This window comes from Cynocephalus volans, chromosome 3, assembly GCF_027409185.1.
Source record: "Cynocephalus volans isolate mCynVol1 chromosome 3, mCynVol1.pri, whole genome shotgun sequence".
Lineage (NCBI taxonomy): Eukaryota > Metazoa > Chordata > Mammalia > Dermoptera > Cynocephalidae > Cynocephalus > Cynocephalus volans.
The window spans coordinates 34,818,547-34,834,123 of NC_084462.1; the positions used below are offsets into that span (position 1 = coordinate 34,818,547).

Here is a 15,577-nt window from a genome sequence, read left to right on the forward strand (position 1 = left end):
TTGGGGCTGCAGAGGGCTGGGCCCCCACTCTGGTCCTGAGCTGTATCCCCCACCATCTCAAGAATACCCCTTAGTACACAGGCAACTCTATTACCAGTTATCAAGGGTCTCTCCCACTTTACATGCAGTCAGGACCAAAAACCAGCTCCTGTGCCTGCTGCTTGAGCCACTCAAGCCCCAGCTACATCCTAGTCTGTTTTCACGTTAGATTTGTTCATCTCCCCAAGGTTGAAATTGAACTCTTTGAACACCTGTATGAGGACGATCCCCACGGAGACAGTGGTGAATCCGCAGGCCATTCCCAGGAAGTCCACAAAGCCCACGTTGCTCCACTCGCGGAAGAGGATGGCAGAGGCCAGCAGGACCAGTGTGGTGAACACGACGTAGTAGATGGCCCCAAACACCGAGGAGTCGAAGCACTCTAGCGCCTTGTTGATGTACCTGAACTGGACGATGATGCTGCAGCCCAGCACGGCCAGCAGCACCAGGCACAGGCACAGAGCTCGCTGGCTAGATGGGTTGTTATGTACGATGTCTTGGGCTGCCAGCCCGATGCCCTTGGTGGAAGGCACGGTGAGGCTCCCCAGCAAGGAGCAGATGCTGATGTAGACCATGATGTTGGTGGGCCCGTGGGCCGGAGCAATCCAGAAGATCAGCAGCAGCAGCATGAGCAGCACGATGCACAGGTAGCCCACAAACACTGGAAAACAGGCGGCACAGGGCTGGCGTCACCCAGTCAGAGCCTGCACCCCCACCCATGTCCCACCTCTGTTGCAGGGATGGCGCTGGGGGGCAGGCAGGCATGCATCTCAGTGCTCTGGCTTCAGTTTACCAGATCCACTGACTTCATTCCACAAAAGTTATCCCCATCATTATTTTCACCACTAAAACATTCATAGTTCCTAAATGTTTACATGGTCCCCTATTAGTACCATTGTTGTAACAATAAAAGTCAATTGTGGATGCTTTGTTTTTTTTTTAAAAAAAGCCATTCACAAATGGATTTTTCTTACTTTAGAGTCCACTCAGCAAAGCCTTACTGAATGCCTATCACAGGCGACAGTGCTGGGGGCATGGGGTGGGGGAATCTTAAGGAAAATCAGGAAAGCTGTGGGGAATGTGCAGCTGTTGCAATGATAATAATTGGGGGCTGAATGTGGTGGGTAGAGGAATGTGCAGACAGCCCCACACAAACAAAAACTATCCCATTTTCCTCACAATTTCTGAATGTCTCCTTGGACTTTTAGATGAAAAATATGTTTATCATAATCAGAGCCTAAAACCTATTTGATGTATACAACAAAGTAACATTTGCATGGACTTAATATACACTAGATTTTTCAGAAAAGCAACTTTCACATAAAATGAGGGAGGATTTTTCTTTCTTTGATCAGAACTTCACCATATTGCTGATGGCAAGACCCCCCAATTGTGTGAGTCAATAACACAACCGCTCACGTCAGCGTCTACCTGCAGCTGCCAGATTCTCAGTAACTCCATGCACGGTGCAGGGTCTGTGGCTTCAATGTGCCTTCTCCTGTAGTTGTACCTGAGCATTTACATATTATAAAGTACTGTCTTGCTATTTCTCCTTTGTGTTACGGTTGGGGCATTATATGGATGGCTTTGAAATTATGTGCACGAGGAGGTTATATTTTGCATGAATTTCATTTCCAGTTTGTAAAGAGGGCGCTGAACCTAACAGGGCTGGAAACTGCCTGGACATGCCAACCAGCAAGCGTGGACACACGAAATAGCAAGTGTGGAAACGCAGAACGGTGGGTGTGGACAAGCAAACCAGAAAGTGTGGACATGCAAGCCAGCAAGTACGGATACAAACCAACGGTGTGGACACGTAAACCAGCAAGTGTGGACACGCAAACTGGCAAAAGCAAGCGTGGATGCACAGAACAACAAGTATGGATATGCAGACCAGTAAGTCTGGACACACAGAACAGCAAGTGTGGACACATAAACCAGCAGGTGTGGATAAGCAAACCAGCAAGTGTGGACATGCAAACCAGCAAGTGTGGACACGCAAACCAGCAGGTGTGTATAAGCAAACCAGTAAGTGTGGACACGCAAATCAGCAAGTGTGGACACACACATCAGCAAGTGTGGACATGCACACCAGCAAAAGCAAGTGTGGGCGTGCAGAACAGCAAGCAGGCAGTAGGACCCCTGCTCCCAAAGGTAAGAAAAAGGAACTATAGAGACCTGCTCTGGAGAAGGGTTTAGGAAGACTCCATAGGGAAGAGACACTGGGAGGACAGTTGAAAGCTGCCTGGGAGCTTGACCTACAAACTGTGGAGGTGCAATGAAGGGCAGAGAGATTGGCACATGCAAACACAAAATACTACCAAACTGGGGTATGTTGGGGGATCGGCAGATGATCAGAAGCAGCTTGAATGCAAGTGTGCAGGCGTAGCATCAGGAGAAGGAGCAGGGCCCGAGTGTGGAGCAATTTGGGAAGGGGGGTTGCAAAGGGCTTTGAAGCCAGGAAGGGGCATAATGGGATTACATTTCAGAAGGGTCCCAGGCAGCACAATGGCTAGGGAAGGCAGTGGCAGGGGGTAAGAGGGGTATGAGAGTTCGTGCCCAAAGGCAGGCAGTGAGTGCAGAGGAGCAGGAGGAAAAGGTGGGCAGCGGCCAAGCAGGCAGATGGGGGCAGATTGGGCACACCAGCCAGAGGGGCACGTGGACAAAGAACCCCAGCAGCAACAGGAGAACTGAGCAGCTTGGAAAGAAAAACTCATGTCTGAGAAAATCTCTATTTTCATGCGTTTAACCTCAATTTTTTATTCTTTATCTATAGAGCAAGCAGCCAGATGCCCCTCAGCTTTGTGACTCTTACTTTATATCACCATTTCTCAACAGCTTTTTCATCATCCTCCCTCCTGAAGAACCATCCTGCACTTTTCTCTCCTAATTACCCCCATGAAATTTTAATATCACATCTATTTATGTATTTATGTATTATATATAAATCCATGATTTACACATTAAAAGAATACAATATTTTTTTGCCCCCAAAGACTAGTTGTCACTTTCTGCGGGTGGCAGCCTCACCGAGCACACGTGCCTTACGTTCTCTTTTTAGAGAAACTTCCATGTTTACTCTGAATACCAGAGATCACATATCAGACGCCAAGGGTTTCAGAAATATAAACAAGTGCTGATTGAAATTTCTTCTGAGGCAAGTATTTGACAAAACTTCATTCTGTTGTTTTTACCTTTAGAAGGAAAACTTTTTTTTTTATTTAGGAAACACTTAACCTAATAAATTAAGTGGCTAGAATAATAACATTTTATATTCCAGGTTTTTAGAAAAAAAGTTTTTCATGTTAAAAAGAAAAAGCTTTTTGCTACCATTGTATCTTTAAACCAAATTTTTATGGTGATATTCAAATTGGACATTTCTTTGCACAAGTCAGAACCTGAATATATTGGTAACATCACATTTACCAAAACATAATAAGCCTTTGGATATGTTCTTCTGGAAATTATGTAAAGTAAATTCTTCAGGACACTATTATCTAGTTCTGATCTTTTTCTCATGTCTTTGTACTTTTTTTGTTTGGGGGCGGGGGTGGGGGGGACACACAGTTGGCTGGTAAGGGGATCTGAACCTTTGGCCTTAGTGTTATAACACTGTACTTTCATTTCTCACAGTATTGGAAATATGTTGACTTTCATGGGAGAATATGAATATCACAATGCTAAGTACTCAGGGATAAAACACTACAGGGATATATAGTCTTGGCTAAATTTATTATGAGTCTCTTTTCAAGTTTTACAGCTGTTTCTGTTGCTATGTCCACCACTGCTAATTGAGAGCCACAGAAGTCAAGATCCCCAGGCAAGCTCTCCTGCCAGTGCGCTAGAGAGGAGTCACCTGGATTGGTCAGTTTCTCCTCCAGCTCGGCCTGTGTGGTCACACTCTCGGACTTCGGGGAGTGGATGATGAGCACGACAGAGCCTGCGCAGCTCAGCAGACATCCCAACTTGCCCAAGATGTTGAGCTTCTCCTTCAGAAGATAAGAAGCTAAAATGGACCTTCAATAAAAGAGAGTAATCATTAAAATTCAAATCAAACCATTCGACCTATTCCTACTAATTACAGATAGCTTGTCTAGAAAAACCACATTTTCTTTATAGCCATATTTTATTCTTTATTTACTTTTTAAGAATAGAAAAAATTAGGGGGCTGGCTAGTTAGCTCAGTTGGTTAGAGCGTGGTGCTGATAACACCAAGGTCCAGGGTTTAATCCCTGTATGAGGCAGCTGCCAAAAAGAAAAAAGGAAAAGAAAAAATTAGAAATTTATTAAAATTGTTATTTAAACACAAATAGAATTTTCATACCAATTCCATGATAACCACTACATAGTTCATGGCAGTCTTGTTAGTATTTTGGAAGGTATGAAATATACCATAGTAGGAAAAGCAGTGTTATGATTGACCAAAAAAAAAAAAGCAAACAATCAAGAAAATGAGGCCAAGTGGGAAAAAAGGGTAAAAAATTGTGAAAATAATTACAATTAATATATGATAAAGACACTGAAGTTAAAATAAAGTAACAAGTGCACAAACAGAAAATGTACAGTCACATTGCTATTTTAATGCAAAAAAAAGTACTCTTTATAAAACATCTATAATGTTTAGGTGTGTGATGTGTTTCTTCTCTCATTTCCCTATATAACATCAATACACAATCTGAACTGGAAAACCTGGGCTTTCAGTAAGTCATGATATTGGACATTTTCATTTTACTGGTGTTTATGTGAAAGACACTTGGGAAACATGAACATCCAGAAGGAGGGCACTCCAGGCCCAGGTATGTACTGGATCATTTCCTTGAATCTTCATTTTACAGATGAAGAAACAGCCTCAGCAAGTATCAGCATTGAACCTAAGCCACAAAGCTAACAGATAAACCACGGTGATGACACACACATAAGGCCAAAGCTACCATCTTCCCACTATACCACATTATGTCCCTGTCCCTAGACAGCCTTGTCCTCAAGGAGCCCTTTGCAGTGTAGTTGTGGAAATACAAAACATCATTGAAAGAACCAATAAAAGATAAGAATACATGAGTGGATATTAAATTGAGGGGCTCCACGAAGTTGCCAAGAGAAGTGGAAACTAGAGAAGTGGGAGGCTCACAAAGCAAGAGGTGGATGATAGGCAGGCTATGCCAAGGGGCAGGGTCCACCATGCACGAAACCATACAGGCGGGAGTAAGCCTGGACCAGGAGCCCAAGTCACCTCTTACTCCATTGTAAAATACCAGAGAACAGTGCCCATTTTTAATTGGGTTACTTATCTTTTTATTGATGAGTTGTAAGAGTTTTTATATATTCTAAATATGAAGTTCATGGAAAAATACAATTTGAAAGACAGTACAAATCTTTCCATAAACTTTTTGAAGTACCCTCATACAAGACCCTTATCAGATGTATAATTTGGAATTTTTTCTCCCATTCTATGAGTTGTCTTCCCACTTTCTTGATGGTATCCTTTGAAGCTCAGAAGTTTTAAATTTTGATGATGCCCAATTAATCTTTTTGTTACTGACTGTTACTGCTTGTGCTTACATGTCATATCTAAAAAACCATTCCCTAGTTCAAGGTCACAAAAATTTACACCTATATTTTCTTCAAAAAGTTTTATACTTTTAGCTCTTATATTTAGGTCTTTGATCAATTTCTAGTTAACTTTTGTACATGGCATGAGCTAGGAGTACAGCTTCATTCATTTGCATATGTGTATCAAGTTGGCTCAGCACCATTTGTTGAAAACTCTTCTTTCTCCTGAATTGTCTTGGCACCCCTGACAAAAAATCAATTGACTATAAATGTGAGGGTTTATATCTGGAATCTCAGTTATATTCTATTGATTTACATGTCTATCCTTATCCCAATATCACACTGTTTTGATTACTAAAGTTTTGTAGTAAATTTTGAAATCAGGAAATGGGAGTCCTCCAACTTTGTTCTTATTTTTCAAATTGTTTTAGCTATTCTGAGTCTCATAAATATCACTATGAATTTTAGAATCAGTTTATCAGTTTCTGCAAACAAGTCAGCCGGAATTCTTATAAAGGATACACTGAATTTGTAGATGGATTTGGTAGTACTGCCATCTTAACAATATTAATTCTTCTGATCTGTGAATATGGCCCATTTAGTCAGGTCTTTAATATCTTTCAAGAATGTTTTTATAGGCTGGACCATTAGCTCAGTTAGTTAAAGTGCAGCCTTAACACAAAGGGCATGGATTTGGACTCCCTTACCAGCGAGCTGCCAAAAGAAAAGAAAAAAAAGGAACATTTTTTTAGTTTTCAGAGTATAAGTTCGGCACCTTTTGTTAAATTTATTCCTAATTATTTCATTTGTTTTGGTGCTATTATATGAAAGTGTTTTCTTAGTTACATGTTGGTTTGCTCACTCCTACTCTATATAGATACAATGGTTTTTGTATATTGATCTTGTATCCAGCAACCTTGCTGAATTTTTTTATTAGTTCTAATAGTTTCTTAGTGGATTCCTTAGGATTTTCTACATATAAGATCATGTCTTCTGTCAACAAAGATAGTTTGACTTCCTCCTTTCCAATCTGGATGCCTTTTGTTTCTTTTTCTTGCCTAAGTATCCTGGCTATAACCTTCAGTACAAAACTGAATAGAGGTTGTGAACATGGATGGTTTTCCCTTGTTCCTGATCTCAGGGGGAAAGCATCCAATTTTTCACCATTATGTATGATGTTAACTGGGGGGGTTTCATGGAGGCCTTTGCCAGTTTAGGAGGTTACTTCCTATTCCTAGCATATTGAGTGTTTTCATCATGAAGGGGTGTTGAATTTTATAAAATGATTTTTTTTCTGTGTCTGCTGAGATGATCATGTGGTATTTATCCTTTATTCTATTGATGTGGTATATTACATTACTGTGATAAATCCCACTTGGCCATGGTGTGTATATATTTTATATATTTTTTACATATTGCTGGATTCAATTGGCTAGTATTTGGTTGAGGATTTCTCCATCTGTATTCATAAGAGAACTGGTTTGTAGTTTTCTTGTGATGTTTGGTTTTGTTACCAAGGTAACATGGCCTCATAGAGTGAATTGGGATGGGTTCCCTCCTCTACTATTTCTTGGAAGAGTTTGTAAAGAATTGGTATTCTTTATATGTTTGGTAGAATTCACCAATGAAACCATCTGTGCCTGGGCTTTTCTTTGTTGGAAGTTTTTTGATTACTAATTCTATCTCTTTACTTGTTATAGGTCTATTCACATTTTCTATTTCTTCTTGAAACAATTTCAGTAGTTTGTATCTTTCTAGGAATGTGTCTGTTTCACCTAAGTTATCTAATTTGTTGGCATACAGTTGTTCATATTATTTGCTTATAATTCTTTCATTTCTGTATAGTTGGTAGTAATGTCTCCTCTTCATTTCTGATTTTAGTAATTTCAGTCTTCACTCTTTTTTGCTTTGTCAGTTTAGCTAAAGGTTTATCAATTTTGTGGATCTTTTCAAAGAACAAACTTTTAGTGTTGACGTTTTTCTGTATTATTTTTTTTATTCTCTATTTCATTCATTGCAGTGTAATCTTTATTACTTCCTTCCTTTTTCTTGCTTGGGTTTAGTTTGCCGTCTTTTTCCAGTGACTTAGATGGAAGGTTAAGTCATTGATTTGAGATCTTTTCTTTTTTAAAATGTTGGCATTTTTAAAAATGCCCTCTGCATACAGCATTAGCTGAATCCTATGAGTTTTAGCATGTTGTCTCTTCACTTTTATTCATCTCAACATGTTTTCTAATTTCCCTGGTAATTTCTCCTTTGACCCATTGGTCATTTAGTAATGAGCTGCTTAATTTCCACATATTTGTGAATTTCACAAATTTCACTGATTTTGCTTTCTAATTCCATTGTGATCAGAAAAAGTACCTTATATGACTTCAGTCCTTTCGAATTAATTGATGATTTTTTTATTACCCAGCATATGGTCTATCCTGGAGAATGTTCCATGTGAACTTGGAAAAAAGTTATATTCTTCTGTTGTTGGGTGGAGTGTTCTATAGATATCTGTTCTGTCTAGGTGGTTGTCTATTTTTCTCTTTATTTGGTCAGGTTTTGCTTCATATGTTTTCAAGCTCTGTTTTTAGGTGCATATTGGTTTATAATTGTCATGTCTTCCTGATGGATTGACCATTTTGTCATTATAAAACATTGTTTTATCTCTGATAACATTGTTTTACTATGTATTTTGTCTAATATATAGTTTGTCCAACTTTCTTATGGTTACTGTCAACACATCTCTCTTCCTTCTGTATTAATCCATTTCTGTTGCTTCTAACAGAATACCTGAAACTGAGTAATTGATAAGAAAATGAAATTTATTTCTTACACCTCAGAGGCTGGGAAGTCCAATGTCCAGGGCACGTATCTGGTAAGGACCTTCATGGTGGTAACTCTACAGCAATGCAGGCTATCACATGGTGAATGGCTGAGCAAGAGAGCTAAGCTCCTCACTTGCTCTCCATTTTAAAGCTGTCAGAACCACATCCATGACCAACCATTAAACAATCAATGGATTAACCCATTCACAATCTAATCACCTCTTAAAGGCCCCACCTTCCAATTACCATAATTGGATTTCTCACCCTCTTAGCACTGCTATAATGGGAGTCAAGCTTCAGTGAGTTTTGTGGGGGACATCCAATCCACAGCAACTTTCTTTTATTTTCAACCTATTTGTATCTTTGAATTTAAAGTGTGCCTCCCATAAAAGCATATAGCTGGATATTGTTTTTTTAATCTTGCCTGACAATCTTTGCTTTTTGATTGGACTGTTTAATCTATTGACATTTAATGTTTTTATTGATAGTTAGATTTATGCCTACAATTTTACTTTTTTTTTTTTTTTACATATTTTATGTTTTGTTTTGTTTTTATTCCCCTATTCCTCATTTACTGTTTTCTTTTGCATTAAGTGAATATTTTCAGTATAACATTTTAATTCTTTTAATGAGTTTTTCACTACACTTTTTTTGAGTTATTTTCCTAGTGGCTTCTCTTGTTTATCAGAACACATTTCAGATTGATACTAACTTCACTCCAGTGAGATATAATAATGTTACTCCTGGTGCTGGTTGGCTAGCTCAGTTGGTTAGAGTGTGGTGCTGTCACCAAGGTCCAGGGTTCAATCCCTGTACTGTCCTGCCACCAAAAAAATGAATAAGTAAAATAATAATGATGATGATGACGATGATGATGACCATATCCTATATAGCTCTATTTCTTCTTCCTCCTTTATGTGTGGGTAAAAATAAAATAACCCCAAAATACATTATTATAATTATTACTGTATATAATTTTATGTCTATTAAGAAACTGAGAAAAGAACAATTATATAGTTTTTTATATTTACCTTCTTTATTTATCAGACACCCTTTCTAATATTCTTATTGTCTTTCAGATATTTACTAAGTGCACAAGTATTTATTATACCTGGTTGTTTATATACATTTTATTGAAAATTAGGTTTAACATTAGTGGAAAAATGTATTTTCCTATGTATGAATTGGCAGTTCTTGTCCTTGGCCATTATATCTATTGAGATTTTCATATTTATTCTGATCAATTTGAAGAAATTTTTTATAACACAGCTTTAATCATTGTCATACAGTAGTCCCCCTTATCTCTAGGAAATACATTCCAAGACCCCCAGTTGATGCCTGAAACTGCAGATAGTACCAAACCTTGTATATACTATGTTATTTCCTACACATAATACCTATGATAAAGTTTAATTCATAAGTTAGGTATTCATAAGTTAGGTAAGAGATTAACAACAATAATAAAAAATAGAATAATGATAACAATACATTGTAATAAAAGTTATGTGAATGCGGTCTCTCTCTTTCAAAATATCTCATTATACTACATCACGGGTAACTGAAACCGCAGAAAGTGAAACTGCGGATACAGGGGTACCACTGTATTTTTTTTTTTTTTTTTTTTAAAGATGACCGGTAAGGGGATCTTAACCCTTGGCTTGGTGTTGTCAGCACCACGCTCACCCAGTGAGCAAACCGGCCATCCCTATATGGGATCCGAACCCGTGGCCTTGGTGTTATCAGTACTGCACTCTCCCGAGTGAGCCACAAGCCAGCCCGGGACCACTGTATTTGACTGAAGTATTTTTCCCATTCTATTTTTTTATTGTAGAAAATTAACTTTTTAACTTTTATTGCTTCAAACTTCAGAACTTCTTGTCATTCCAAGATCTGAAAAAGATTCTAGTTTTTTTTAGGTTGTGAAAATAAAAAGATATTTTCTTATATGGGCTCTGGAAACATAGATAAACATCCTTTTCTCCTTTTTTACAGAATGAACCTCTGCATTACTTACTTTGGGTTGTGCTAGAGATGCAGATTTGTGCAGTGAAAATCAGAGACACAAGCCATCTGTGGCTATAAGCCTCAGCTTGGGCAGGTAGTGATGGAGACACTGGTTAGTGCTCTGGGGCTTTAAATTGCACACTGAACTCTGCTTTGCTGATGAGGGACAACACACCTGACCATATCATGCAAAATCATCTTACGAACTATGCACTCTCATGCAACAAATCATTTAATGCTATATTTCCATACTGCTGTATTTCCATACTTGGCTACCCTGCATATAATGTTTAATTCACTCAGATCATATTTTGATGGTGCTATGATTAGTATTTACACTGATGTTCCTATTGCATACCAGTTTTCCCAACGCTATTTTTTTTTCTTGGTTCTTCAAGAAAAACCAGCACTATTTATTAAAGAAAAAAAAAAAGATCCTTTCCTTTAGATTAGAGGCATGACAGTTAAATGCAGCTCCCAATCCTAGACTAGATCTTATACTAGAAGGAAAAATAATGGCATAAAGGATAATGGTATAAGTGGTCAATTGACAAAATTTAAATATGGAAGCAGATTAGATATATGTATATTAAGGTTAAATTTATCAAAATTGATCATTGTGCTGTGGTTATTAAGATATTTCTAGTCTTAGGAAATACAAATTGATGTGTTTAGGGCTGAAGCATCATGATATATGTAACTTATTCTCAAACAGATCCCCAAAAACCCAGAAAATGAAAAACAGAGCAAACACTACATTCATGTAGAACAATGGTTCTCAACTGCAGGTGATGTGTCCCCGCCAGGAGACATTTGCTGAAGTTTGGATACATTTTGGGGAGTTGGGTACTAACGCCATCTGGTGGGTAGAGGCTGCTAAACATCCTACAATGCACAGGACAGCCCCCAACAATAAAGAATTATCATTTGGCTTAAAATGTCAACAGTGCCAAGGTTAAGAAACCCTGATATAAAGAAAGCAAATGAAGGAGCAAGTGGGTACAATGTCACCAACAGATGTGTCCACGAGGGGGGATGTGGGTGCTATTTTGATTTTTCTTAATCTTGTATCTTTTCTGTAATTTGGAAATTATTTCCAAACAGAGTTTTCTTAAACCTCTTTTAAACATATTATGTTGTGATGATTACCTTTTTATACAATAAACCTTTTGCAGAGAAGAGCAGACCTATTCTGGGGCTCTCTATTCTATTCACTGATATATATATATTTTTGCAGTGCCACATTCTTTTCATTTGTTTCTATGTAATTCTCATCACATCATCAAGACTAGAATTTCTTTTAAAATATATATACATATATACAAGTACATACGCATACTTTGATATTTTTGTTTGCTTTTTCCAAATTAATTTTAACATTCTTTCTTCTTTCTTTTTAAAAAAAATTTTATTAGGATCCGGGTGAATATCATCTCCTGAAGACTCAGAGTAGTGAACATTTCTCGTGACATGATTAAATTATCAAAGTACATGAAAACAGTTTTTAGGAAATTAACTAGTCAAGGCGTTTTAATATGTGCACATTAAATGTGCCACATGCAAAGATCACAGGGTCAGTTGTCTATCTGCCTGATGATCTCTCTGGGGAATGGGTTGGGGAAGCTGGAGGAGTGATTCCCTGGCGTGCCCTCCCAGCTTTCCAGGGCCATCCAAAATGCAAAGTAACACCAAGCCACATGTGATAGCAGGCATATATCTGGATAAGAACAATGTGCTACAAACACATTTTCAAAGCTTCACATGTAAAAAACATATATGTGGTTTTTAGGCCACAGAACTGTAAAGCCTAAGTGACTTTAAGGGGTAAACATAAACATATCCATCTCAGACACAGTTCCCTGCAAGGATTTGGGGTCTGTCTATAATACGGCAGAAAACTAATGTATCCATGAGTGAGAGATTTAGATTTTATTTCTCTTCTACCCAATCTTTGTCTATCATTTCTTCAAAGGTATAGCAGAATATAAATAGGTTCATGAGAGGATATGTGTTGAGCTACTTAATCAATGTCTGGTAAAATCATTTTTGTAATAAGCCAAGTTAATAAAGAGAGACTCCATTTGTGATGTTTGACGGCTGGCAGCCTTTAAGTCCCCACTCCTCCCCTTTCCACTTTGTTCCACATTGGGCAACCTGATAAGAAAACCTGCTCACACTCTGATCCCTGGAGTCCTTGGTGGCCTGGTATGGGCAGAAATTTCAAACACACAAGCCCCAGCCTGAGCAGGTGAACCTTCACCTGGCTCAACCCAAACTGCAAGAAAAACCCCAAACCCCCCTCGCTCTAGCCTCACTATGGACCAAACCACAGCCTTTCTCAAAGGATCCATTTGCTGTTGGTTGTATGAGTCATAAACCCTATTTCACACTCATTGGTGCCTGCATGTCATTTGCCTCAACCTCCATGATTTCCTGGGGTGAGGTAGGGGGCTGCCCAGCACCCAGCAAGGGATGCTAAACACCCAAATAAAACACCAACAGACAGACTCACTTTGCTTAATGATTTCTCAGAATAACTTGCCAAGGTGCTGAAAAGACTCTAGTCTTTAAGAAGGTTTCCACGATAAAGACTAGGAGAGTGGTAGCAACAGATTCATGGATATCAAGGAATATGTTAGAATTCAAAATATACCAAAGCAAATTTCTAAGAGAAAGTTTAATAATTCACAGAATGACATTTGAAGGGCTAACAATAAACGATAAGGAGTGGAACACTGAACACCTACCTTCAGCTATAATTTTACTTTTATTATTTTAAGAGAAACATTTAAAATGAAACTTTTTTATATCTAAACTACACATTAAATATCAAAACACAGAATCTTAGCTCTCACCCAAACGGCACTCCAAGGGCACCCAGGGGAGTCACCAGGACCGTGGGGACTGCTGTGTAAGCCAGGAAGTTTCCAATCTGGCCAACGGCCACTGCCAAGAGAATCACAAAGATACCACTTGCATTTATAGAGCTCTCCTTCAGTACTGATCACAGAGTTGAATTTTGCAAGGCTCTGCTCTGAAAGGACTACTTCCTTTCCATTGCTTGTGAGGAAGCAAATCTGGGGTGTCACTTGCATGTTTGAGGGTAATGGTGGCAGAGAGCAGCTTCTGGTCCAATTAGCTGGGTGAGCAGTTTCAGCTGGCTACGGAAATGCACTGACTGGCAAGAGACACAGTGAGTATATTTCCACTCCCATAACATGTCCTTGTTTTAAGATAAGTGGGCAGAGCTTCCCGTGTGCCTTTGAGTAGGGCAGGCAACTGCCATAACGACATGCTGCTATCTGCAAAGGACTACACCAGCACTTCACCAGATAGAGCTTAACGGGGAGCTCTCCCATGCACAGAATCAGCATCTGCTAGGGAATGTCTTGCCTAGAAGACAGTGTGTGACAAATAAACCACATGACATTTCTGAAATCTCTAATACAACTGTCCTTCATATATCAAGAGCTCTGAACTCTAATCCTATCACTTATACTCACAGGACAGCACATGACCTTGACAGGTCTTTAAGCTGAGTCAAGAAGCTCCCCTTTGTTACACGGACTGTGCTGAGTCACATGAGGCAGCCTCACACACTGGATCTCCCCAAATGCCGACTGCCTGGCTGCAGATCAGTGAACAGGTGCTGTCTTAGTTTCTGCAGGCCAGGCAGTGTGACCTGGAGTAAATTCAGGGCTAATCGAGGGGCCTTCCTCCTCATCGTCCTTCTATATTCGTCCATCCACTCCCTTCCAATGAGAGTTCAGGAGAGTTCAGAACCTGGGAACAGGTGTCGTGATGAGCTCGTCCCCACCCCACCACCTGCCCAGACAAATGACTGATCTGAAGAAACAGAGGAAAAGGCCAGACTCTACCACACACGCTACTTACTTGCAATTGTGCCGGCCCACCACACCACGTCTGTTAAATAGGAAGTACCTATAAAAGAATTAGATACAAATGTCATGGGAGTAGGCTTACAAGCTACCTCTGTGAGCAAGTAATAGGTTTACGAGCTACACATTTAAAAGAGAAAATTTTATATGAAAACTAAAATTGAAAAAAGTAATAAATGGCATACTGTTTATTCACCCTATAAAGAATCTTTAGTCTATAAACAGCAGCATGAGAAACCACTAAAAGTGGCACTTTTTTTTGCAACCAACACAGGTTGAACCAAAAAAGCAAATGAGATCTTTGTACATCGGCTTTCTTTGGCTCAGTAAGCCACTACGAGACACAAATACTCTTTGGAATGGAGCTTTATGTTGATTTTAAATGAGATCTAGTCTTTTAACGTCCAATCCTCTCGCACATTTACTGTAACCTATTTATATGATAATTTTACTATAATAGGGCTCAATGATTTCCATCCTCTCGCACATTTACTGTAACCTATTTATATGATAATTTTACTATCATAGGGCTCAATGATTTCCTGCTTAAACAAGTTACACAATCTTTATAATTAGTACCTTTCTCATATGTCCTTTCTTTCAACCATTTGGGCATCAGATCTTACACTCACTGGGCCGGACTGGTGAACACCTGATGGTGATCTCATCACTTGGGCTCCCGAATGCAATGCCCCTGGGCACAGACACACCTCCAGTGGGGCCCAGGCCTCTGCCTCTGTGACAGCTACACTGCAGAGCATGAGGCTTCTAAGCAGGGCAGCTGTGCTCCACTGCTGGCCGCAGCTCTGCCTCTGCTGCCAAGATCCAGCAGAAGAAAAGGAACTGACACTGCTGGGATGCCTATCTGTGTCCTTCTGTGTCCACCCTGAGCCCAGGGTGTTCTGTGAGTCAGAAAGTTTAGCTAAGCATAAGAATGTCCTGTGGTGAGCCCTGCAAAACAGTTATCAGCTATCAGTACATAATAAATGTTAAATTTCCTGAATGAAGTAATCACACTGTGGCTATTTAAGAGAATGTTTCTGTACCCCCAAAAAAGCATGCTGAATAATTAAGAGGGAAAGGTAATGAGGTCCATGTCCAGAATACTGATGTGAGAAGCCCCATGGACCAGTTTCCCAGCAAAACCACCATAACTAAGGAATATAGTATTTAAGAGATAAATGTAAAGTTTCTGCAAATTGTCTTAAGGCCATACAGCAAATATCTTTTTCATTCTTCATTTTAGTAATTTGAATCTTTTTTTTTTTT

General features: G+C 39.2%; 1 protein-coding gene across 1 annotated transcript in view; it reads right to left on the reverse strand.

The window, feature by feature from the left end:
• Window positions 1-122: 122 nt before the first annotated feature.
• Window positions 123-15,577, reverse strand: part of NIPA1 (NIPA magnesium transporter 1) — a 30,285-nt gene continuing 14,830 nt past the window's right edge. Inside the window, exons 2-5 of the mRNA XM_063091058.1 lie at window positions 14,304-14,351; window positions 13,265-13,355; window positions 3,896-4,056; window positions 123-700 (exon numbers count right to left, since the gene is read on the reverse strand). Of these exons, the coding sequence (XP_062947128.1) occupies window positions 189-700; window positions 3,896-4,056; window positions 13,265-13,355; window positions 14,304-14,351 (812 nt within the window). The 3' untranslated portion in view covers window positions 123-188. The remainder of the gene's footprint in view (window positions 701-3,895; window positions 4,057-13,264; window positions 13,356-14,303; window positions 14,352-15,577) is intronic.